This window comes from Pseudopodoces humilis, chromosome 31 (genome assembly GCF_049639895.1).
Source record: "Pseudopodoces humilis isolate 2021_Gansu_Grassland_sample_001 chromosome 31, ASM4963989v1, whole genome shotgun sequence".
In the NCBI taxonomy this organism is placed as follows: Eukaryota; Metazoa; Chordata; class Aves; order Passeriformes; family Paridae; genus Pseudopodoces; species Pseudopodoces humilis.
This window is the reverse complement of record NC_142230.1, coordinates 83,978-110,374: the sequence shown is the minus strand read 5'-3', so window position 1 is coordinate 110,374 and position 26,397 is coordinate 83,978. Positions and strand designations below refer to the sequence as shown.

At 44.9% G+C, this 26,397-nt stretch overlaps 2 protein-coding genes across 2 annotated transcripts in view; one reads left to right on the top strand and one right to left on the bottom strand.

Moving 5' to 3' along the window:
• POGZ (pogo transposable element derived with ZNF domain) overlaps positions 1 to 12,204 on the top strand; it is a 37,337-nt gene extending 25,133 nt beyond the window's left edge. Inside the window, exons 14-18 of the mRNA XM_088068517.1 lie at positions 400 to 540; positions 2,450 to 2,509; positions 4,765 to 4,877; positions 5,179 to 5,203; positions 7,904 to 12,204. Of these exons, the coding sequence (XP_087924643.1) occupies positions 400 to 540; positions 2,450 to 2,509; positions 4,765 to 4,877; positions 5,179 to 5,203; positions 7,904 to 9,434 (1,870 nt within the window). The 3' untranslated portion in view covers positions 9,435 to 12,204. The remainder of the gene's footprint in view (positions 1 to 399; positions 541 to 2,449; positions 2,510 to 4,764; positions 4,878 to 5,178; positions 5,204 to 7,903) is intronic.
• A 2,270-nt stretch (positions 12,205 to 14,474) lies between these two features.
• Positions 14,475 to 25,150, bottom strand: PSMB4 (proteasome 20S subunit beta 4). The gene is made up of 6 exons (XM_088068515.1): positions 24,930 to 25,150; positions 22,973 to 23,119; positions 21,152 to 21,233; positions 19,760 to 19,876; positions 16,624 to 16,712; positions 14,475 to 14,614 (listed from the first exon to the last, which is right to left on the bottom strand). The coding sequence occupies exons 1-6, from the start codon at positions 25,127 to 25,129 to the stop codon at positions 14,602 to 14,604; spliced, it is 648 nt and encodes a 215-aa protein (XP_087924641.1). The 5' UTR covers positions 25,130 to 25,150; the 3' UTR covers positions 14,475 to 14,601.
• Between the last annotated feature and the right edge of the window lie 1,247 nt (positions 25,151 to 26,397).

The following is a 26,397-nucleotide window of genomic DNA, read 5'->3' as shown; positions in this document are numbered from 1 at the left end:
GGGGCTGCCCGGCCACTTCAGAGCACTGGCAAAAAAACATCAACGAATTTATGGGCAAAATTCGGGAATTCCAGGAGAAATTTGGGAGTTTTGGGAGAAAATTGGGGAATTCCAGGGGAGGAAAAGATGGGAATTCTGGGCTTGGGTTGAGATCCTACAAAATCAGGGAAAGGTGGAGCTGGAAAAAACAGGAAACGGAGGCTGGAATTCCATCCTGGAATTTATCGATAATATTTATCGATTTCTATTGATTGGTTTAAAATAATAATCGATTTATAGGAACCAGCAAACCCCAAACCCTCCAAATCCCACCCTTTTCATCCCAACTTGTCTCCAATCCTAGGAAATCTTCCCAAAATGGTGATTTTTAGGGATTTTCCCGTTTTTTTTGTGGCTCAGGTGCGGCCTGGGCCGGCAGACGTGTTTGGAGTGCAGCTTCGAGATCCCGGATTTCCCCAACCACTTCCCCACCTACGTGCACTGCTCCCTGTGCCGCTACAGCACCTGCTGCTCCCGCGCCTACGCCAACCACATGATCAAGTAGGGGATTTTGGGGGAAAAAATGGGGATTTTGGGAAAAAAACGGGAAAAAAAACGGTGGAAAAATGAGGAAAAACGGTGAAAAAATGGAGAAAAATGGGGAAAATTGGAGAGAATTGCACCATTCTGGGGGGAACATAGGGAAATTCCTGCTGGTCTTGTGTGTGTGGCAACCACGTGATCAAGTAGGGGATTTTGGGGGAAAAAATGGGGATTTTGGGAAAAAAACGGGAAAAAAACGGTGAAGAAAGGGCGAAAAACGGTGAAAAAATGGGGAAAATTGGGGAAAATTGCAGTGTTTTGGGGGAAAATGGAAGGAAAATTGGGAAATTCCTGGTGCTCCCCCGCCTACACCAACCATATGATCAAGTAGGGGATTTTGGGAGAAAAAATGGGGATTTTGGGAAAAAAACGGGAAAAAAAACGGTGGAAAAATGAGGAAAAACGGTGAAAAAATGGAGAAAAATGGGGAAAATTGGAGAGAATTGCACCATTCTGGGGGGAACATAGGGAAATTCGTGCTGGTCTTGTGTGTGTGGCAACCACGTGATCAAGTAGGGGATTTTGGGGGAAAAAATGGGGATTTTGGGAAAAAAACTGAAAAAAAACGGTGGAAAAATGAGGAAAAACGGTGAAAAAATGGAGAAAAATAGGGAAAATTGGAGAGAATTGCACCATTCAGGGGGGAAAATGGGGAAATTCCTGCTGGTCTTGTGTGTGTGGCAACCACGTGATCAAGTAGGGGATTTTGGGGGAAAAAATGGGGATTTTGGGAAAAAAACGGGAAAAAAACGGTGAAGAAAGGGCGAAAAACGGTGAAAAAATGGGGAAAATTGGGGAAAATTGCAGTGTTCTGGGGGAAAACAGGGAAAGTTCTGCTGGTCTTGTGTGTGTGGCAACCACGTGATCAAGTAGGGGATTTTGGGGGAAAAAATTGGGATTTTGGGAAAAAAACTGAAAAAAAACGGTGGAAAAATGAGGAAAAATGGTGAAAAAATGGGGAAAATTGGGGAAAATTGCAGTGTTTTGGGGGAAAATGGAAGGAAAATTGGGAAATTCCTGCTGCTCCCCCGCCTACACCAACCATATGATCAAGTAGGGGATTTTGGGGGAAAAAATGGGGATTTGGGGAAAAAAACAGGAAAAAAAACGGTGGAAAAATGAGGAAAAACGGTGAAAAAATGGGGAAAATTGGGGAAAATTGGAGAGAATTGCACCATTCTGGGGGGAAAATGGGGAAATTCCTGCTGGTCTTGTGTGTGTGGCAACCACGTGATCAAGTAGGGGATTTTGGGGGAAAAAATGGGGATTTTGGGAAAAAAATGGGAAAAAAACGGTGGAAAAATGAGGAAAAATGGTGAAAAAATGGGGAAAATTGGGGAAAATTGCAGTGTTTTGGGGGAAAATGGAAGGAAAATTGGGAAATTCCTGGTGCTCCCCCGCCTACACCAACCATATGATCAAGTAGGGGATTTTGGGAGAAAAAATGGGGATTTTGGGAAAAAATGGGAAAAAAAAAGGAGGAAAAATGGTGAAAAAATGGGGAAAAAATGGGGAAAATTGCAGCGTTTTGGGGGAGAATGGAAGAAAAATTGGGAAATTCTTGCTGGTCTTGTGTGTGTGGCAACCACGTGATCAAGGAGGGGATTTTGGGGGAAAAAATTGGGATTTTGGGAAAAAAACGGGGAGAAAAATGGGTGAAAAACCAAGGGAAAATCCCACATTTCTGGGAGGAAAATGAGGAAATTCCTGTTGCTTCTGCACCTATGGCAACCACATGATCAGGAATGGAAAAATCTGGGATTTGGGGGAAAAATCCCGGGATTTGGGTGACAAAACGCCAGGATTTGGTAAAACACAACCCTTTTTCCAGGTTATCCCTGACTTTTCCATCTTTTTCCCTCTCCAGCAACCACGTTCCCCGGAAAAGCCCCAAATATTTGGCTTTGTTCAAGAACTACACGGCCAGGTATGGAAAAAAAAATTCCCATAATCCCAAAATTCTTTGGGAATTCCTGACCTTTTTTCATTCTGGGGGAAAAACCCAGGGATTTGGGGGATTTTTGATATTTATGGATTCAATGCCCTCATTCCCAGCATGTTCCAGAGCAGGGGGGGAAAAATCATATCATTGATCATTAATCATTTTAAGTTATCTAATTATTAACAATTCATGAGTTAAGAGTCTTAAATTAAATTTTAAATCTTAATTAATAATTTATTATTATATATTCCGTTGTATTTTTAATAATTCAATTATCAACAAAGGGCTGGACACTTTTATATTTGATATTAAATTCCTTTCTCTTTCTTTCTCTTCCCTTTTTCCCCTCTTTTCTCCTCATTTTTTTCCTCTTTTTCCCATTTTTGCCCTTTCTCCCCCTTTCCCCTCCATTTTTCCCTCCTTTTCTTCCCCATTTTCCTTTTCTTCCCCCTCTTTTTTTCCCCCTTTTTCCCCCCATTTTTCCCATTTTTCCCTTTTCCCCCTTTCCCCCCTTCTTCCCCCTCTTTTTTCCCTCCTTTCCCCCCTCTTTTCCCCCCTTTCTCCCTTCATTCTTCTCTTTTTCCCCCCTTTTCTCCCCCTTTTTTCCCATTTTCCCCCTTCTTCCCCCTTTTTTCCTCCCTTTCCCCCCCTTTTTTTCCCCACTTTTTCCCCCTTCTTCCCCCTTTTTTCCCCTTTTTCCCCTCCTTCTTCCCCCTCTTTTTTCTCCCCCTCTTTTTCCCCCATCCCCCCTTCATTCTTCTCACATTTTCCCCTTTCCCCCCTCTTTTTCCCCCCTTTTTCCCCCCCAATTCCCCCTTTTTTCCCCCATTTTCCCATTTCCCCCTCTCTTTTTCCCCCCTTTTCCCCCCTTTTCCCCCTTTCATTCTTCTTTTCCCCCCTTTTCCCCTTCTATTTTCTCCCCTTTTTCCCCTTTTTCCCCCCAATTCCCCCCATCTTTCACCAACATTTTTGTCCCCTTTTTTTTTTCTTTCCCCCCTTTTTCTTTTTTCCCATTTTATCCCCCCCTTTTCCCCCCCCATTTTCTTCCCCATTCTTTCCCCCTTTTTCCCCCTTTTTTTCCCCCCTTTTTCCCCCTCTTTTTTCCCCCCCTTTTTTTCCCCCATTTTCCCCCCCTTTTTTCCCATTTTCCCCCCCCCTTTTTCCCCCCAATTTCCTCCTTCTTCCAACATTTTTTCCCCCTTTTCCCCCCCCTTTTTCCCATTTTCCCCCCTTTTCCCCCCATTTTCCCCCTCTTTTTTTCCCATTCTCACTTCTCCCCCCCTTTTCCCCCCTTTTTTTTTTCCCATTTTCCCTCCTTTTCCCCCCCCAATTCCCCCTCTTTTTTCCCATTTTCCCTCCTCCTTTTTCCCCCCCTTTTCCCCCCCTTTTTTCCCATTTTCCCCCTTTTCCCCCCTTTTTTTTTTTTTATTCCTCCCTTTTCCCCCCTTTTCCCCCCCTTTTTTTCCCATTTTCCCCCTCCCCTTTTCCCCCCTTCCCCCTTTTTCCCTTTTCCCCCCCCTTTTCCCCCCCTTTTTCCCATTTCCCCCCCTTTTCCCCCCGTTTTTCCCCTTTTTCCCCCCTTTTCCCCCCAATTCCCCCTCTTTTTTCCCTTTTCCCCCCCCTTTTCCCCCCTTTTTTTTCCCCATTTTCCCTCCTTTTTCCCATTTTCCCTCCTTTTCCCCCCAATTCCCCCTCTTTTTTCCCTTTTTTCCCTCCTTTTTCCCCTCTTTTCCCCCCCCTTTTTCCCATTTTCCCTCCTTTTCCCCCCAATTTTCCCCCTCTTTTTTCCCTTTTCCCCCCCTTTTCCCCCCTTTTTTTCCCCATTTTCCCCCCTTTTTCCCATTTTCCCTCCTTTTCCCCCCAATTCCCCCTCTTTTTTTTTTTTTCCCTTTTTTCCTCCTTTTTTTTCCCCCCCTTTCCCCCCCCCCTTTTTTCCCATTTTCCCTCCTTTTCCCCCCAATTTCCCCCTCTTTTTTTCCCATTTTTCCCCCCCTTTTCCCCCCCTTTTCCCACTTTCCCCCCGTTTTTTCTTTTCCCATTTTCCCTCCTACTTTTCCCCCCAATTCCCCCTCTTTTTTCCCTCCTTTTTTTTTTCCCCCCCCTTTCCCCCCCTTTTTCCCATTTTCCCTCCCTTTTTCCCCCCTTCCCCCTTTTTTTTTTTTTTTTTTTTTTTTTTCCCATTTTTCCCCCCCTTTTCCCCCCTTTTTCCCATTTTCCCCCGTTTTTCCCCCATTTCCCAGCGGGCTGAGGCTCTCCTGCTCCTCCTGCCTCTTCGTCACCTCCGAGGGCGACTCCATGGCCAAACATTTGGTGTTCAACCCCTCCCACGAGTCCAGCAACATCATTGTCCAAGGTAAAAAAAAACGGGAAAAACTGGGAAAAAAACCCGGAATTCCGGCCCAAAATCCCATAAAACTTCCAATTCCTCGGGCCGGGAATAAATGGAATTTATTTCGCTTTTTATTTTCCCAAAATAGGAAGTTTTCCCCAAAATGGGAATTCAGAATTCATTCCCGAGGGAGCTGGGTTTGATTCCGGCTTTTCCAGGAATTCCCACCAATCCCAAATTCCTCAGAAATGAAATAAATCCGAATAAAAAGCTTTTAAAATAAATAAATCCGAATGAAAACCTAAAATAATCCCTTTTCTTCCAGGCCCGTCTTGGATATCACATTCCAGGTAAGCCAAAAATTCCTCTTTATCCTCATCCCTCCCAATCCATGGGATTGGGAATTTTTTTTTCCCATTTTCCACCTCTTTTTTCCCCCCATTTCCCCCTTTTTTTTCCTCCGTTCTTTCTTCCTTTTCCTCACATTTTTATCCCTTTTTCCCTCTCCTTCTTCCCCCTTTTTTTTTCCTTTTTTCTCCCCATTTCTCCATCTTTTCTCCCTGTTTTTTTTTTTTTCTTTTCTTCCTCCCCTTTTCCCTTTTCCCTCCTTTTTTTTATTCCCACTTTTTCTCCCTTCCCCCCTTCCTCTCCCATTTTATTTTTTCCTTTTTTTCCTATTTTTTTTCCCGTTTTCCCTTTCCTCTTTTTTCCCCCTATTCCCAAATAACCCCAAAAATTCACTTTCCCCCCAATCCCCCCTTCCCCCTTCCCATTTTTTCCATTTTTTCCCCTTTCCTCCATTCATTTTCCCTCTTTCCCCCTCTTTTTCCCCTCATTTTTTCCCCAATTCCCAAAAAACCCCACAAAATTCACTTTTTTTTTTCCCCCCCCCAAACCCCCCAAAATTCACTTTTTTTTCCCCCCAAACAACCCAAAATCAACTTTTTTCCTCCAAAATTCACTTTTTATACCCCCAAACCCCACAAAATTCACTTTTTCCCCCAAACCCCCCAAAAAACCCACAAAATTCACTTTTTTCCCCCCAAACCCCCCAAAACTCAATTCTTCCCCCCCAAAATTCACTTTTTCCTCCCCAAACCCCCCAAAACCCCACAAAATTCACTTTTCATCCCCCCCAAACCCCCAAAACTCAATTCTTCCCCCCCAAAATTCACTTTTCCTCCCCAAACCCCCCCAAAACCCCACAAAATTCACTTTTCATCCCCCCAAACCCCCCCAAAACTCACTTTTTTTTTTCCCCTCCAAAATTCACTTTTTTTCCCCCAAACCCCCCAAAACTCACCTTTTTTCCCCCCAAAACTCACCTTTTTTCCCCCCAAAATTCACTTTTTCCGCCCCAAAATTCACTTTTCACCCCCCAAACCCCCCCAAAACCCCACAAAATTCACTTTTCATCCCCCCAAACCCCCCAAAAACTCACCTTTTTTCCCCCCAAAACTCACCTTTTTTCCCCCCCAAAACTCACTTTTCACCCCCCAAACCCCGCCAAAATTCACTTTTTTTTCCCCCCCCAAACCCCCCCAAAACTCACCTTTTTTCCCCCCAAAATTCACTTTTCCCCCCCAAAATTCACTTTTTTTTCCCCCCAAAACTCACTTTTCCTCCCAAACCCCCCCAAAACCCCACAAAATTCACTTTTTTCCCCCCAAACCCCCCAAAACTCACTTTTTTCCCCCAAAATTCACTTTTTATACCCCCAAACCCCACAAAATTCACCTTTTTTTCCCCCCAAAATTCACTTTTCCCCCCCAAAATTCACTTTTTTTTTCCCCCCAAAACTCACTTTTCACCCCCCCAACCCCCCCAAAATTCACTTTTTCCCCCCAAACCCCCCAAACCCCCCCAAAAACCCCACAAAATTCACTTTTCATCCCCCAAACCCCCCAAAACTCACCTTTTTTTTCCCCCCAAAATTCACTTTTCCCCCCCAAAATTCACTTTTTTTCCCCCCAAAATTCACTTTTCACCCCCCAAACCCCGCCAAAATTCACTTTTTCCCCCCAAACCCCCCCAAAACCCCACAAAATTCACTTTTCATCCCCCAAACCCCCCCAAAACTCACCTTTTGCCCCCCAAAATTCACATTTTCCCCCCCAAAATTCACTTTTTCCCCCCCAAAACTCACTTTTCACCCCCCAAACCCCGCCAAAATTCACTTTTCACCCCCAAACCCCCCAAAACCCCACAAAATTCACTTTTCATCCCCCCAAACCCCCCCAAAACTCACCTTTTTTTCCCCCCAAAATTCACTTTTCCCCCCCCCAAAAATTCACTTTTTTTCCCCGCAAAACTCACTTTTCACCCCCCAAACCCCCCCAAAACCCCCCAAAATTCACTTTTCATCCCCCCAAACCTCACCTTTTTTCCCCCAAAATTCACTTTTCCCCCCAAAATTCACTTTTTTTTCCCCCCAAAACTCACTTTTCACCCCCGAAACCCCCCCAAAACCCCACAAAATTCACTTTTCCCCCCCAAAATTCACTTTTTTCCCCCCAAAACTCACCTTTCATCCCCCAAACCCCCCCAAAACCCCCCAAAATTCACTTTTTCACCCCCCAAACCCCCCCAAAATTCACTTTTTTCCCCCCAAACCCCCCCAAAACCCCCAAAACCCCACAAAATTCACTTTTCATCCCCCCAAACCCCCCAAAACTCACCTTTTTTCCCCCCAAAATTCACTTTTCCCCCCCCAAAATTCACTTTTTTCCCCCCCAAAACTCACTTTTCCCCCCCAAAAACCCCGCCAAAATTCACTTTTCACCCCCCAAACCCCCCGAAAACCCCACAAAATTCACTTTTCATCCCCCCAAAACCTCACCTTTTTTCCCCCAAAAATTCACTTTTCTCCCCCAAAATTCACTTTTTTTCCCCCCCCCAAAAACTCACTTTTCACTCCCCAAACCCCCCCAAAACCCCCCAAAATTCACTTTTCACCCCCCAAACCTCACCTTTTTTCCCCCCAAAATTCACTTTTCCTCCCCAAAATTCACTTTTCACCCCCCAAACACCCCGCATTTTTTATTCCCCAGGCACATCCAGGACACTCAACCCCCCTTCCCACCCCACTCCCCTCCCAAACCCCAAACCCCCCAACAACCCCAAGCAACCCCAACCCCTCAAGCCCCGGAAAACCCGGATCGCTCCCCCACCCCGAACCCACCGGCGAGCCCCCAAAAAGAACCCGAAACCACCAAAAAAGAGCAACTTTCCGTCAAAAAACTCCGCGTGGTTCTCTTCGCCCTCTGCTCCAGCACGGAGCAAGCGGCCGAGCATTTCCGGAACCCTCCGCGCCGGATCCGCCGCTGGCTCCGGCGCTTCCAAGCTTTCCAGGATGACCATCCGGAACTTTCCGAGGGGAAATACCTCAGCCTGGAGGCCGAGGAGAAATTGGCCGAGTGGGTTTTGACCCAACGCGAGCAGCAGCTGCCGGTCAACGAGGAGACGCTTTTCCAAAAAGCCACGAAGATCGGGAGATCTTTGGAAGGAGGATTCCAGATTTCCTACGAGTGGGCGGTGAGGTTCATGCTCCGGCACCACCTCAGCACCCACACCCGCCGAGGAGTTTCCCACCCTCTTCCCAAGGAAATCCAAGGGAACGCCGGAGCTTTCATCGAGTTCGTGCAGCGCCAGATCCACACTCAGGATCTGCCGCTCTCCATGATCGCCGCCGTGGATGAGATCTCGCTTTTCCTGGACGCGGAAGTCTTGGGAAGCGACGAGCGCAAGGAGAACGCGCTGCAGACGGTGGGGAACGGAGAGCCCTGGTGCGAGCTGGTGGTGACGGTGCTGGCCGACGGCGGCGTCCTCCCCGCCCTGCTCATCTCCAGGGGTCACCTCCCCTCTCCCGCCGCCGTTCCCAAATCCATCCTGCTGGAATCCAAGGAGGACGGATGCGGCGACGACGAGATCATGGAATTGTGGGCGGCCATGGTGTGGAGGAAACACACGGAATGCCGAGGAGGAGGAGGAGGAGGAGGAGGAGGAGGAGGAGGAGGAGGAGCTTCCAAAGGGATGTTGGTCCTGGATTGCCACCGGACGCATCTCTCCGAGGAGGTGCTGGCCGTGCTCAGCGCGGCCGGAACGCTTCCGGCGGTTATCCCGGCGGGATGCAGCTCCCGGATCCAACCTCTGGACGTCTGCGTCAAGAGATCCCTGAAAAATTTCCTCCATAAAAAATGGAAAGAACGGGCCAAAGACCTGACGGATCCCGACTCCTCCGCGCTGCTCCAGCTGCTGCTGGGGTGGTTGGGAGAAGCTCTGGAAATCCTCGGGAATTGCCCGGAGTTGATCCGGAAATCTTTCCTGGTGGCCAGCGTCCTGCCGGGACCGGCCGGAAATTCGGGATCGCCGCGGCGCAACGGCGACGAGCAGGAGGAGCTGATCGCCGCCATGGAGGAGAGGCTGAGAATCGCCAAAAGCGGGGAATCCTCCCCGGAATTCCCGGAAAACGACGATCCCGAGGCCGATCCCGAAATCCTGCACCGGCTCTTCGAGGGGGAGAGCGAGGTGGAGTCGTTCTACGGATTCGAGGAGGCGGATTTGGAGCTGATGGAAGTTTGAGGAATTCCCGAGGTGGGGGAAATAAATTCAAAGAAAAACCAACAAATCCCATTCATCCCGGAAATGCTGAGGGTTTGGAAAAAGTGAAGGAAAAGCGGGAATCGAAGGGATGTTCCCGGGTTTTGGGCCTGAAAATTGAAGGATATTCCCAGGCTTTGGCCACAAAAATGGAAGGATATTCCCGGTTTTTTTGGAGATCCAGACTCGACCCAAAAATTGAAGGATATTCCCAATTTTTTGCCCCCAGAAATTTAAAGGATATTCCCAATTTTTTGCCCCCCCAAAAACTGAAGGATATTCCCAAAATTTTGCCCCCAGAACCTGAAGAATATTCCAGGTTTTTGACCCCAGAAATTGAAGAATATTCCCGGTTTTTGACCCCAGAAATTAAAGGATATTCCTGATTTTTGGAGGTCCAAAAACACCCCGAAAATTGAAGGATATTCCTGATTTTTGCCCCAAAAAATTGAAGGATATTCCCAGTTTTTGCCCCCAGAAATTGAAGGGTATTCCCAGTTTTGTCCCCCAAAATTAAAGGAATATTCCCGACTTTTTGAAGAGCCAAATACCCCAAATTTTGGGGAACATTCCCTATTTTTGGAGGTCCAAACTCACCCCAGAAATTCAAGGATAATTCCCAATTTTGACTCCAAAAATTCAAGGATAATTCCCAATTTTTAACGCCAAAAATTCAAGGATAATTCCCAATTTTTAACTCCAAAAATTCAAGGATAATTCCCAATTTTTAACTCCAAAAATTCAAGGATAATTCCCAATTTTTGACTCCAAAAATTCAAGGATAATTCCCAATTTTTAACTCCAAAAATTCAAGGATAATTCCCAATTTTTAACTCCAAAAATTCAAGGATAATTCCCAATTTTTAACTCCAAAAATTCAAGGATAATTCCCAATTTTTAACTCCAAAAATTCAAGGATAATTCCCAGTTTTTAACTCCAAAAATTCAAGGATAATTCCCAATTTTTAACTCCAAAAATTCAAGGATAATTCCCAATTTTTAACTCCAAAAATTCAAGGATAATTCCCAATTTTTAACTCCAAAAATTCAAGGATAATTCCCAATTTTTGACTCCAAAAATTCAAGGATAATTCCCAATTTTTAACTCCAAAAATTCAAGGATAATTCCCAATTTTTAACTCCAAAAATTCAAGGATAATTCCCAATTTTTAACGCCAAAAATTCAAGGTTATTCCCAATTTTTGACTCCAAAAATTCAAGGATAATTCCCAATTTTTAACTCCAAAAATTCAAGGATAATTCCCAATTTTTAACTCCAAAAATTCAAGGATAATTCCCAATTTTTGACTCCAAAAATTCAAGGATAATTCCCAGTTTTTAACTCCAAAAATTCAAGGATAATTCCCAGTTTTTAACTCCAAAAATTCAAGGATAATTCCCAATTTTTAACTCCAAAAATTCAAGGTTATTCCCAATTTTTGACTCCAAAAATTCAAGGTTATTCCCAATTTTTAACTCCAAAAATTCAAGGATAATTCCCAATTTTTAACGCCAAAAATTCAAGGATATTCCCAATTTTTGACTCCAAAAATTCAAGGATATTCCCAATTTTTAGCCCCAAAACAGATGACATTCCCAATTTTCTGAACAAACAGACGAGATCCCAAATTCCCAGCGGATTTTTGGGATTTGGAATTCCAGATTTGCCGTTTCCGCCGATTTTTTCGGGGAGAATTTTCGTGGCTTTTTTTTTTTTTTTTTTCTTTTTTTTCTGATTTTTTGATTTTTTTAAATTTAAAAATGGAAAAAAAAAAAAACCTGGAAAAAAAAAAAAAAAAAAAGGAAAAAAATTTGGATTCCCTGTGTTGGTTTTTCCTTGGAATTCTCTCTCGTGGGTGGATTTTTTGGGAATTTTCTTTACCTCACTTGTACCATAATTCCTGATTTTTTTAGCAGTGGAAATTTGACGTCGTTTTGTGCCCAATTTTTTTTTTTTTTTTCCAAGAAAACAAAAAATCCCTGGATTTAACACCCAAAAAAAAAAAAAAAAAAATTGGGAATTTTTCTTTATTTTTTTAATTTAACCCCCCCAAAAAAATCCCATTTTTTTTTACAGAAAATTCAGATTGACCGCCAAGATTTGGTTCCTTTTGGGGCGTTTTTAACGAAAATCGGGAATTTTGGTGGAATTTTAGGGAATTTGGCTTGGGAATTATGAAGCCAACATTCCATCCCAGCAATTTTTGGGATTTTCCCACCCTGACATGGATTTTCCCAATTTTTTTTCCCGCCCAAAAAATTCTGCTGGAGGGGCAGAAAAAACCCCAAATTTTCTTTGGATTTCTCCCTTTTTATTTTAAAAAATAAATCCTGGAAAACCCTGCCTTCCTTAGGATCGGAAAATCCGGGATTTGGGAATAAAACTGATGAAAAACCCGGAAAAATCCGTCAAAAAAAAAATCTGATTTTTCACTGCCAGCTCCGATTTTTTACCGGAATTTGCATGTTTTTTGGGAAAAATGATTTTTGGTTGTTTTTTTTTTTTAAATTTTAAAATATTCTTGGAATTCCCAAATTCCTGTTTTCCCGTAGAATTTGTGGAGTTTTTGGTTTTTTTTTTTTGGTTTTTTTTGGCTTTTTTTCCCAAAGGAAAACGGGAAAAAAAATTCAAAATAATTAAAAAAAAAAAAAAAAAGAATTAAAAAAATTCAAAATAAATAAAAATTTAAAAAAAAAAAAATAAAATTATGGATCAGCTTGGAATTGTACAGGAGTGGAAAACACGGAATAAAACCAGGGAAATGGATTTATAAATAAACGGTGTTTTTATTGTGGAATCAAAAAAATTCCTTCATTCCGGTGGGATTTGGGTGGAAAAATTTTGGGGCTTTAATTCAATATTTAATTAAATTCTTCAAGGTCAGAATTGGGATTTTTTTTTTCTCCATGGAAAATTCCTGGATATTTTTTTTAAGGAAAAGCTGCTGGAGGAACGCTGGGAATGGGGAGGGGAAAAAAAAAATAATTCCATTTTAATTGGATTTTTGTGGCTTTGGTTATTGAAATATTCCAGGATTTCAGTGAAATTCCCTTCTTTTAATTGAAATATTCCAACATTCTATTCAAAATTTCATTATTTTATCGAAATATTCCAATATTCTATTCGAAATTTCATTATATTATTGAACTATTTCATTATTTTATTGAAACATTCCAAGATTTTATTAGAAATTCCATTATTTTATTGACAGGTTTCATTATTTTATTGAAATATTCTAATATTTTATTGAACTATTTCAATATTTTATTCGAAATTTCATTATTTTATTGAAATATTCCAATACTTCACTAAAAATTTCATTATTTTATTGAACTATTTCATTATTTCATTGAAACTTTCCAATATTTTATTCGAAATTTCATTATTTAATTGAACTATTTCATTATTTTATTAGAAATTTCATTATTTTATTGGAATATTCCAATATTTAATTGAACTATTCCAATATTTTATTCCGAATTTTATTTTTTTATTGAACTATTTCATTATTTTATTCAAAATTTTATTATTTTATTGAACTATTTAATTATTTTATTGAAACATTCCAATATTTTATTGAACTATTCCAATATTTTATTAGAAATTTCATTATTTTATTAGAAATCTCATTATTTTATTAGAAATTTCATTATTTTATTGAAACATTCCAATATTTTATTCCAAATTTTATTATTTGATTGAAATATTCCAATATTTTATTAGGAATTCCATTATTTTATTAGAAATTTCATTATTTTATTGAAATATTCCAATATTTTATTGAACTATTCCAATATTTTATTAGAAATTTAATTATTTTATTGAAACATTCCAATATTTTATTCCAAATTTTATTATCTGATTGAAATATTCCAATATTTTATTAGGAATTTCATTATTTTATTAAAAATTTCATTATTTTATTGAAATATTCCAATATTTTATTGAACTATTCCAATATTTTATTAGAAATTTAATTATTTTATTAAAATATTCCAATATTTTATTGAACTATTCCAATATTTTATTAGAAATTTCATTATTTCATTAGAAATTTCATTATTTCATTAGGAATTTCATTATTTTATTAGAAATTCCATTATTTTATTGAAACATTCCAATATTTTATTCCAAATTTTATTATTTGATTGAAATATTCCAATATTTTATTAGGAATTTCATTATTTCATTAGAAATTTAATTATTTTATTGAAATATTCCAATATTTTATTGAACTATTCCAATATTTTATTAGAAATTTAATTATTTTATTGAAATATTCCAATATTTTATTCCAAATTTTATTATTTGATTGAAATATTCCAATATTTTATTAGAAATTTCATGATTTCATTAGAAATTTCATTATTTCATTAGGAATTTCATTATTTTATTAGAAATTCCATTATTTTATTGAAACATTCCAATATTTTATTCCAAATTTTATTATTTGATTGAAATATTCCAATATTTTATTAGGAATTTCATTATTTCATTAGAAATTTCATTATTTTATTGAAATACTCCAATATTTTCTTAGAAACTTCATTATTTGATTAGAAATTTTATTATTTTATTGAAACATCCCAATATTTCATTCGAAATTCCATAACCCCGCAATTCCCAGGAATTCAGAGCACCAAAAATACCCAAAAATAGGGATTTTAACCCAATTTATTCCCAATTTTTTCCCCTGAGTTTCCAAAGGAATATTGGGATCATGCCGGAATTCCCGGAATATCCTGGAAAAAGAGCGGGAAAGTCGGATTTGGGGGAAATTTGGGATTTTTTTGGGGGGAAAAATTCCATGGAATGCCCCAAAATTCTGGCCAGGGTTTAGGAATTCCCGGGATCCATCCCCAAAAAGGGCTTTTCCCACCTCAAGAATTCCGTGATTTTGGTAAAAATCGGGATTTGGAGCCACAGAATTCCCGAATTCCGGCGTTTCTCGGGGGAGAATTCCCAAGTTGTGGGTTTTTTTTTTGTTTTTTGAGGAATCCCGAAGAACGAACACACACGGATCGGTCTTAAAACGATGGATTTTATTCCCAAAAAAAGCTGGATTCGCCGTTCCAGAGGGGAAAAAAGGGATGGGGAAAAACCAGGGGTTTGAGGTGGTCGGGCTGAGGTCGGAGCAGCTCCCGGAGATCACTCGAAACCGCTGGAAAAACGGGAAAAGATGGGAGAAAACGGGGGTGAGAGGGGCAGGAAAAACACCTGGAACACCTGGATACCCCCGGGAACACCTGGATACCCTCAGGAACACCTGGATGTGCCCCATGGAGTGGGAATTGTCCCCCAGGAACACCTGGATTCCCCCAGGAATACCTGGATACCCCCAGGAACACCTGGATACCCTTGGGAACACCTGGATACACTCAGGAACACCTGGATGTGTCCCCAGGAACACCTGGATACCCCCAGAAACACCTGGATACCCTCAGGAACACCTGGATGTGCCCTCAGGAACACCTGGATACCCCCAGGAACACCTGGATACCCTCAGGAACACCTGGATGTGTCCCAGGAACACCTGGATACCCCCAGGAACACCTGGATGTACCCCCAGGAACACCTGGATACCCCCAGGAACACCTGGATGTGCCCCCAGGAACACCTGGATACCCCCAGGAACACCTGGATACCCTCAGGAACACCTGGATCTGCCCCATGGAGTGGGAATTGTCCCCCAGGAACAGCTGGATTCCCCCAGGAACACCTGGATGTGCCCCCAGGAACACCTGGATACCCCCAGGAACACCTGGATACCCCCAGGAACACCTGGATGTGTCCCATGGAGTGGGAATTGTCCCCCAGGAACACCTGGATTCCCCCTGGAACACCTGGATGTGCCCCCAGGAACACCTGGATGTGTCCCAGGAACACCTGGATACCCTCAGGAACACCTGGATACCCTCAGGAACACCTGGATGTGTCCCAGGAACACCTGGATGTGCCTCAGGGAGTGGGAATTGTCCCCCAGGAACACCTGGATACCCCCCGGAACACCTGGATGTGCCCTCGGGAACACCTGGATGTGCCTCAGGAACACCTGGATGTGCCCCCAGGAACACCTGTATACACTCAGGAACACCTGGATGTGTCCCAGGAACACCTGGATGTGCCCCTGGAACATCTGGATACCCCCGGGAACACCTGGAACACCTGGCTGTCCCTCAGGGAGCAGGAATTGTCCCCCAGGAACACCTGGATACCCCCTGAAACACCTGGATACACTCAGGAACACCTGGATGTGTCCCAGGAACACCTGGATGTGCCCCAGGAAGACCTGGATACCCTCAGGAACACCTGGATGTGCCCCAGGAACACCTGGATGTGTCCCAGGAACACCTGGATGTGCCCCAGGAACACCTGGATACCCTCAGGAACACCTGGATGTGTCCCAGGAACACCTGGATGTGCCCCAGGAACACCTGGATACCCTCAGGAACACCTGGATGTGCCCCAGGAACACCTGGATGTGCCCCAGGAACACCTGGATACCCTCAGGAACACCTGGATGTGTCCCAGGAACACCTGGATGTGCCCCAGGAACACCTGGATGTGCCCCCAGGAACACCTGGATGTGTCCCAGGAACACCTGGATGTGCCCCAGGAACACCTGGATGTGCCCCAGGAACACCTGGATGTGCCCCAGGAACACCTGGATACCCTCAGGAACACCTGGATCTGCCCCAGGAACACCTGGATGTGCCCCAGGAACACCTGGATGTGTCCCAGGAACACCTGGATACCCTCAGGAACACCTGGATGTGTCCCAGGAACACCTGGATGTGCCCCAGGAACACCTGGATACCCTCAGGAACACCTGGATCTGCCCCAGGAACACCTGGATGTGCCCCAGGAACACCTGGATACCCTCAGGAACACCTGGATGTGCCCCAGGAACACCTGGATGTGCCCCAGGAACACCTGGATACCCTCAGGAACACCTGGATACCCTCAGGAACACCTGGATGTGTCCCAGGAGCACCTGGATACCCCCAGGAACACCTGGATACCCTTAGGAACACCTGGATGTGCCCCCAGGAACACCTGGATGTGCCCCCAGGAACACCTGGATGTGCCCCAGGAACACCTGGATGCCCCCTGGGAACACCTGGATGCCCCTGGGAATTCCCAAATCCCGTTTTTCCCATGGAATTTCACCTGACGGCGTGGGCGATGTCCCAGTTGGCCTCCAGGGTCAGGGGTCCCTCCAGCTCCACCCCCTTCTCCGTCACCACGGCAACCTCGTACTGCGGGAAAAACACGGAATTCCTCAATTCCCACCCGGAATTCCGCGGGAAAACCTGGAATTCCTCAATTCCCAACCCGGAATTCCACGGGAAAAACCTGGAATTCCTCAATTCCCACCTGGAATTCCTCAATTCCCACCCGGAATTCCGCGGGAAAACCTGGAATTCCTCAATTCCCAACCCGGAATTCCGCGGGAAAAACCTGGAATTCCTCAATTCCCAACCCGGAATTCCTCAATTCCCAACCCGGAATTCCGCGGGAAAAACCGGAAATTCCATGGGAAAAACCCTGGAATTCCTCAATTCCCAACCCGGAATTCCTCAATTCCCACCCGGAATTCTGCGGGAAAAACCTGGAATTCCTCAATTCCCAACCCGGAATTCCTCAATTCCCACCCGGAATTCCGCGGGAAAACCTGGAATTCCTCAATTCCCAACCCGGAATTCCGCGGGAAAAACCGGAAATTCCATGGGAAAAACCCTGGAATTCCTCAATTCCCAACCCGGAATTCCTCAATTCCCACCCGGAATTCTGCGGGAAAAACCTGGAATTCCTCAATTCCCAACCCAGAATTCCGCGGGAAAACCTGGAATTCCTCAATTCCCAACCCGGAATTCTGCGGGAAAAACCTGGAATTCCTCAATTCCCACCTGGAATTCCTCAATTCCTAACCTGGAATTCCTCAATTCCCACCCGGAATTCTGCGGGAAAAACCTGGAATTCCTCAATTCCCAACCCAGAATTCCGCGGGAAAAACCTGGAATTCCTCAATTCCCAACCCGGAATTCTGCGGGAAAAACCTGGAATTCCTCAATTCCCACCCGGAATTCCGCGGGAAAAACCTGGAATTCCTCAATTCCCAACCCGGAATTCCGCGGGAAAAACCTGGAATTCCTCAATTCCCAACCCGGAATTCCGCGGGAAAAACCTGGAATTCCTCAATTCCCAACCCGGAATTCCACGGGAAAAACCTGGAATTCCTCAATTCCCAACCTGGAATTCCTCAATTCCCACCCGGAATTCCGCGGGAAAAACCTGGAATTCCTCAATTCCCACCTGGAATTCCTCAATTCCCACCTGGAATTCCTCAATTCCCACCTGGAATTCCTCAATTCCCACCCGGAATTCTGCAGGAAAAACCTGGAATTCCTCAATTCCCAACCTGGAATTCCGCGGGAAAAACCGGAAATTCCATGGGAAAAACCCTGGAATTCCTCAATTCCCAACCTGGAATTCCTCAAATTCCCAACCCGGAATTCCGCGGGAAAAACCTGGAATTCCTCAATTCCCAACCCGGAATTCCTCAAATTCCCAACCCGGAATTCCGCAGGAAAAACCTGGAATTCCTCAATTCCCAACCCGGAATTCCTCAAATTCCCAACCCGGAATTCCGCGGGAAAAACCGGAAATTCCATGGGAAAAACCCTGGAATTCCTCAATTCCCAACCCGGAATTCCTCAATTCCCAACCTGGAATTCCTCAATTCCCACCCGGAATTCCATGGGAAAAAACACCGGGAATTCCATGGGGAAAAAACTCGGGAATTCCTCAATTCCAGACCCCGAACTCCACAGGAAGAACCCTGGAATTCCTCAATCCTGACCCGGAATTCTGCAGGAAAAACTCCCAGAAATTCCATGGGGAAAAGCCCGGAATTCCTCAATTCCGAACCCGGAATTCTGTGGGAAAAAGCACCGGAAATTCCACGGGGAAAAACCCTGGAATCCCTCAATCCCAACCCTGGAATTCCACGGGAAAAAAACATCAGCATTTGGGGATGGATCCCATGGATTGGGGGATGGATTTGGGATGGATTCCCGGGATTTTCGGATGGATTCCCGGGATTTTGGGATGGATTTGGGATGGATTCCCGGGATTTTCGGATGGATTCCCGGGATTTTGGGATGGATTTGGGATGGATTCCCGGGATTTTGGGATGGATTCCCGGGATTTTGGGATACAAACCCTGTTGAAGGAGCGAGCATCGCGGTAGCAGAGCACGCGCAGGCAGCGCTGCGGGATCGGGACGGATCCCAGGGATTTGGGGACGGATCCCATGGATTTGGGGATGGATTCCCAGGATTTTGGGATGGATTTGGGATGGATTCCCGGGATTTTGGGATAATTTTGGGATACAAACCCTGTTGAAGGAGCGAGCGTCGCGGTAGCAGAGCACGCGCAGGCAGCGCTGCGGGATCGGGACGGATCCCAGGGATTTGGGGACGGATCCCATGGATTTGGGGATGGATTTTGGGATGGATTCCCGGGATTTTGGGATGGATTTGGGATGGATTCCTGGGATTTTGGGATGGATTCCCGGGATTTTGGGATACAAACCCTGTTGAAGGAGCGAGCGTCGCGGTAGCAGAGCACGCGCAGGCAGCGCTGCGGGATCGGGACGGATCCCAGGGATTTGGGGACGGATCCCATGGATTTGGGGATGGATTTGGGATGGATTCCCGGGATTTTGGGGATGGATTTGGGATGGATTCCCGGGATTTTGGGATGGATTCCCGGGATTTTGGGGATGGATTTGGGATGGATTCCCGGGATTTTGGGATGGATTCCCGGGATTTTGGGGATGGATTTGGGATGGATTCCCGGGATTTTGGGGATGGATTCCCGGGATTTTGGGATACAAACCCTGTTGAAGGAGCGAGCGTCGCAGTAGCAGAGCACGCGCAGGCAGCGCTGCGGGATCGGGACGGATCCCAGGGATTTGGGGACGGATCCCATGGATTTGGGGATGGATTTTGGGATGGATTCCCGGGATTTTGGGATGGATTCCCGGGATTTTGGGATACAAACCCTGTTGAAGGAGCGAGCGTCGCGGTAGCAGAGCACGTGCAGGCAGCGCTGCGGGATCGGGACGGATCCCAGGGATCTGGGGACGGATCCCATGGATTTGGGGACGGATTCCCAGGATTTTGGGATGGATTTGGGATGGATTCCCGGGATTTTGGGATGGATTCCCGGGATTTTGGGATGGATTCCCGGGATTTTGGGATGGATTTGGGATGGATTCCTGGGATTTTGGGATACAAACCCTGTTGAAGGAGCGAGCGTCGCGGTAGTAGAGCACGCGCAGGCAGCGCTCCAGCAGCTCCCGCGCCTCCTCCCGGCTCGGGAGCCGATCCCGCTCCAGCGCCGCCCGCAGCAACGGCTGCTCCGGGAAAAAAACGGGAAAAAAACGGGAAAAAACGGGAATGCCGGGGTTAAAATCGTCGGGAAAAACCCCCCCGGTTGTGGAGTGGATTAAAAAAGTTCAGGGAGAAAAGGGAATGAAAAGGGTGAAATGAGAAGGGAAGAGGATTTGGGAGTTGCGAGATGAAAAGGAGGAATTTTCGTGGGAAAAAGGAGGAATTTCCCTGGGAAAAAGGAGGAATTTTCATGGGAAAAAGGAAGAATTTTCATGGGATAAAGGAGGGAATTTCCCTTGGAAAAAGGAGGAATTTTCATGGGAAAAAGGAGGAATTTCCTCTGGGAAAAGGAGGAATTTTCATGGGAAAAAGGAGGAATTTTCATGGGAAAAAGGAGGAATTTTCATGGGAAAAAGGAGGAATTTTCATGGGAAAAAGGAGGAATTTTCATGGGAAAAAGGAGGGAATTTCCCTGGAAAAAGGAGGAATTTTCATGGGAAAAAGGAGGAATTTTCATGGGATAAAGGAGGAACTTTAATGGGAAAAAGGAGGAATTTTCATGGGAAAAAGGAGGGAATTTCCTCTGGGAAAAGGAGGAATTTTCATGGGATAAAGGAGGGAATTTCCCTTGGGAAAAGAAGGAATTTTTGTGGGAAAAAGGAGGAATTTTTATGGGAAAAAGGAGGAATTTCTCCCGGAGAAATCAATTAATCAATTAAAAATTAATGAACTAAAAATAAAAACAATCAGTTAAAAACTACTGAATTAAAAAAAGCATCAGTTGCAAATTAATGAACTGAGATAAGAATCAATTTAAAAACGATGAGCTAAAAAATTAAAAAATTTTAGTTTTAATTAGTTTAAATAATACTCAATTAAAAGATGATGAGCTAAAAATATAAACTAAAAAAGAACGAAAAAATGATTAAAAAAATTAAAAAATTATTAATCGAAAGCATTATGAGCTAAACAGCTAATTTTAAAATTATAAATTAAAAAGATTAATTAAATAGAAAAAAACCTTAAAATTAACTATTAAGCAAATGGATTGAAGAATTTTAAAATTAACTAAAAAATTAAGAACGGAAACCAAAAAAACAATTAAAAAATTACCAACAGAAACAACAACGAGCTAAAAAAAAAGAAAAAATAATTGAAAAGGAGCGATTAAATAATAAATGAAATTAAAAAGCATATAAATAAATGAATGAATTAATTAAGAATTAATTAATTAAAAAAAAATAATTAATTCAAGATTAATTAACCCTGAACTAACGAAGGGAGGAGCTGGGACTCACCTGGGCCAGGTAAGCCCCGAATCCCGTGGCCAGCGACGGCGCCTCGTAGGCCACTCCCAGCATGTCCACGTATCCCAGGAAACTGCGGGACGGAAAAGCGGGAATCAGGCCCGGGAAGCGGGAATTTCCCCGGGAAAAAGCAGGAAGAGCCTCGGGAATACGGAAGAGTTGGGAAGAGGGAATTGCCCTGGGGAGGAGGAAGCAGGGAGGAGGAATTTGCCAGAAAAAAAACGGGGAGAGGGGAAAAAGGAGCAGGAATTTCCTGGGGAAGGAGGAAGAGGAATTATCCGAGGAAGGAGCAGGAATTTCCCCATGGAATGGGCAGGAAATTCCCTGGGAAAAAGCAGGAATTTCCCCATGGTATGAACAGGAATTTCCCCGTGGAATGAGCAGGAAATTCCCTGGGAAAAAGCAGGAATTTCCCCATGGAAGGAGCAGGAATTTCCCCATGGAATGAACAGGAATTTCCCCATGGAATGGGCAGGAAATTCCCTGGGAAAAAGCAGGAATTTCCCCATGGAATGAGCAGGAATTTCCCCATGGAATGAGCAGGAAATTCCCTGAGGAAGGAGCAGGAATTTCCCCATGGAATGAATAGAAAATTCCCTGGGAAAAAGCAGGAATTTCCCCATGGAATGAATAGAAAATTCCCTGGGAAAAAGCAGGAATTTCCCCATGGAATGAACAGGAATTTCCCCATGGAATGGGCAGGAAATTCCCTGGGAAAAATCAGGAATTTCCCCATGGAATGAGCAGGAATTTCCCCATGGAATGAACAGAAAATTCCCTGGGAAAAAGCAGGAATTTCCCCATGGAATGAACAGGAAATTCCCTGGGAAAAAGCAGGAATTTCCCCATGGAATGAACAGGAATTTCCCCATGGAATGGGCAGGAAATTCCCTGGGAAAAAGCAGGAATTTCCCCATGGAATGAACAGGAATTTCCCCATGGAATGGGCAGGAAATTCCTTGGGAAAAAGCAGGAATTTCCCTGTGGAATGAACAGGAATTTCCCCATGGAATGAACAGGAAATTCCCTGGGAAAAAGCAGGAATTTCCCCATGGAATGGGCAGGAATTTCCCCATGGAATGAGCAGGAAATTCCCTGGGAAAAAGCAGGAATTTCCCCATGGAATGAGCAGGAATTTCCCCATGGAATGAACAGGAATTTCCCCATGGAATGGGCAGGAAATTCCCTGGGAAAAATCAGGAATTTCCCCATGGAATGAGCAGGAATTTCCCCATGGAATGAACAGAAAATTCCCTGGGAAAAAGCAGGAATTTCCCCATGGAATGAACAGGAAATTCCCTGGGAAAAAGCAGGAATTTCCCCATGGAATGAACAGGAATTTCCCCATGGAATGGGCAGGAAATTCCCTGGGAAAAAGCAGGAATTTCCCCATGGAATGAACAGGAATTTCCCCATGGAATGGGCAGGAAATTCCCTGGGAAAAAGCAGGAATTTCCCCATGGAATGAGCAGGAATTTCCCCATGGAATAAACAGGAAATTCCCTGGGAAAAAGCAGGAATTTCCCCATGGAATGAACAGGAAATTCCCTGGGAAAAAGCAGGAATTTCCCCATGGAATGAACAGGAATTTCCCCATGGAATAAACAGAAAATTCCCTGGGAAAAATCAGGAATTTCCCCACGGAATGAGCAGGAATTTCCCCGAGGAAAAGACAAACAACCCACCCTGCGAAAAACCCCACAACTTCCCTGGAAAACAACACCAGCCCAGCTAAAAAAACCCAGGAATTTCCAAAAGGGAAAAAAAAAAAAAGGAGAAATCCCTGGAATTTCCCATCCCGGGATCGCTCACCTCTCCCCGCCGTAGACGCCGGCGATGAGCACGGAATTCCAGAGGGGATTGATCTTGGAGCGCCGGTTGTAGAGGACCCGAGTGAGCCACGAGTGAAGAGCTCGGGGGCTGTAGCTGTGCCCATCCCCCAGCAGCTCCTCGTCGATCCTGAAATCCAGGGAATTCCATGGAATTCGGGGCCGGAACGCCGGGAAAAGCGGGGGTTGGTGGTCAAAGAAACGCCGGGGAATTTGGGGATTTTTTTTTTTTTTTTGTTGTTCAAAAATGCCAGGGAATTTGGGGATGGAACGCCGGGAAAATCAGGGATTGGTGGTCAAAAAAATCTGTGGAATTCGGGGATGGAATGCTGGGAAATTCAGGGATTGGTGGTCAAAAAAAATCTGGAATTTGGGGATGGAACGCCGGGAAAATCAGGGATTTGTGGTCAAAAAATGCCAGGGAATTTGGGGATGGAACGCCGGGAAAATCAGGGATTTGTGGTCAAAAAAATCTGTGGAATTCGGGGATGGAATGCTGGGAAATTCAGGGATTTGTGGTCAAAAAAATCTGGAATTTGGGGATGGAACACCAGGAAAATCAGGGATTGGTGGTCAAAAAATGCCAGGGAATTTGGGGATGGAATGCTGGGAAATTCAGGGATTTGTGGTTGAAAAAATCTGGAATTTGGGGATGGAACACCAGGAAAATCAGGGATTTGTGGTTGAAAAAAGCTGTGGAATTTGGGGATGGAAGATTGGGAAAATCAGGGAATTTGGGGATGGAAGATTGGGAAAATCAGGGAATTTGGGGATGGAATGCTGGGAAATTCAGGGATTTGTGGTTGAAAAAAGCTGTGGAATTTGGGGATGGAAGATTGGGAAAAATCAGGGAATTTGGGGATGGAACACCGGGAAAATCAGGGATTTGTGGTCAAAAAATGCCAGGGAATTTGGGGATGGAACACCGGGAAAATCAGGGATTGGTGGTCAAAAAAATCTGTGGAATTCGGGGATGGAATGCTGGGAAATTCAGGGATTGGTGGTCAAAAAAATCTGGAATTTGGGGATGGAATGCTGGGAAATTCAGGGATTTGTGGTTGAAAAAATCTGGAATTTGGGGATGGAACACCAGGAAAATCAGGGATTTGTGGTCAAAAAAATCTGGAATTTAGGGATGGAATGCCAGAAAAATCAGGGATTTGTGGTCAAAAAATGCCAGGGAATTTGGGGATAGAATGCTGGGAAATTCAGGGATTTGTGGTCAAAAAAATCTGGAATTTGGGGATGGAACGCTGGGAAATTCAGGGATTTGTGGTTGAAAAAATCTGGAATTTGGGGATGGAACACCAGGAAAATCAGGGATTGGTGGTCAAAAAATGCCAGGGAATTTGGGGATGGAACACCGGGAAAATCAGGGATTGGTGGTCAAAAAAATCTGGAATTTGGGGATGGAATGCCAGAAAAATCAGGGATTGGTGGTCAAAAAATGCCAGGGAATTTGGGGATGGAACATTGGGAAAATCAGAGATTTGTGGATAAGGGATTCAGAGACTCAAGATTAAAAAATTTTGGGATCAGAAACTCTTGGGAATGCCTTCCATCACCTGAAAATCTGGGATTTTGGGATGGGAAATTCTTGGGAATGCCTTCCATCCCCTGAAAATCTGGGATTTCGGGATGGGAAATTCTTGGGAATGCCTTCCATCCCCTGAAAATCTGGGATTTCGGGATGGGGAATTCTTGGGAACGCCTTCCATCCCCTGAAAATCTGGGATTTCGGGATGGGGAATTCTTGGGAACGCCTTCCATCCCCTGAAAATCTGGGATTTTGGGAAGGGCAATCAATCCCAGCAATCCATGGAGGCTTTAACAACAGGAAATTCCCAAATCTCCGGGAATCCAGCTGCCATTTGAGGAATCCCACAATTCCCAGAAGATTTTGGGCTCCCCAAATCCCAAGAAATTCCCGGGAATCTTACACCATCTGCTCCAGGAGCTGCCGCAGGTGCTGGAAATCCGCCAGATCTCCGGAGGCTCCCAGCACGGTGGAGTCGTTGACCTTGAGGAGCCGGGAGATTCCCCGGAATCGCGCCAGGGATCCGTAGGATCCCACCGTGTCCGCGGCCAGGATCACGCCCCCGGAGAACTTCAGCCCCAGCACCGACGTCCCCGTCACCATCGGGCTCCTGCCACGGCCACGTGAAACCAGTTTGGATCCCAGTCTGGATCCCAGTTTGGATCCCAGTTTGACCAGTTTGGATCCCAGTTTGGATCCCAGTTTGGATCCCAGTTTGGATCCCAGTCTGGCTCCCAGTTTGACCAGTTTGGATCCCAGTTTGGATCCCAGTCTGGATCCTGGTTTGGCTCCCGGTTTGCCCAGTCTGGATCCTGGTTTTGATCCCTGTTTGGATCCCAGTTTGGATCCCTGTTTTGATCCCTGTTTGGATCCCAGTTTGGCTCCCTGTTTTGATCCCAGTTTGGATCCCAGTTTGGATCCCAGATTTCCCAGTTTGGATCCCAGCACGGTGGAGTCGTTGACCTTGAGGAGCCGGGAGATTCCCCGGAATCGCGCCAGGGATCCGTAGGATCCCACCGTGTCCGCGGCCAGGATCACGCCCCCGGAGAACTTCAGCCCCAGCACCGACGTCCCCGTCACCATCGGGCTCCTGCCACGGCCACGTGAAACCAGTTTGGATCCCAGTTTGACCAGTCTGGATCCCAGTTTAGATCCCAGTTTGGATCCCAGTTTGGATCCCAGTCTGGATCCGTTTGGATCCCAGTTCGACCAGTTTGGATCCCAGTCTGGATCCCAGTTTGGCTCCCAGTTTGACCAGTTTGGATCCCAGTTTGGATCCCAGTTTGGATCCCAGTTTGGATCCCTATTTTGATCCCAGTTTGGCTCCTAGTCTGGATCCCAGTTTGCATCCCAGTTTGGATCCCAGTCTGGCTCCCAGTTTGACCAGTTTGGATCCCAGTTTGGATCCCAGTCTGGATCCTGGTTTGGCTCCTGGTTTGACTCCCAGTTTGCCCAGTCTGGATCCCAGTTTGGCTCCCAGTTTGGATCCCAGTTTGGCTCCCAGTTTGGATCCCAGTTTGGATCCCAGTTTGGATCCCGGTTTGGCTCCCGGTTTGGATCCCAGTTTGGATCCCAGATTTCCCAGTTTAGATCCCAGTTTGGCTCCCTATTTTGATCCCAGTTTGGCTCCTAGCCTGGATCCCAGTTTGGATCCCAGTCTGGATCCTGGTTTGACTCCCAGTTTGCCCAGTCTGGATCCCTGTTTGGCTCCCTGTTTTGATCCCTGTTTGGATCCCAGTTTGGATCCCAGATTTCCCAGTTTGGATCCCAGTTTGGATCCCAGTTTGGATCCCAGATTTCCCAGTTTGGATCCCAGATTTCCCAGTTTGGATCCCAGTTTGGATCCCAGATTTCCCAGTTTGGATCCCAGT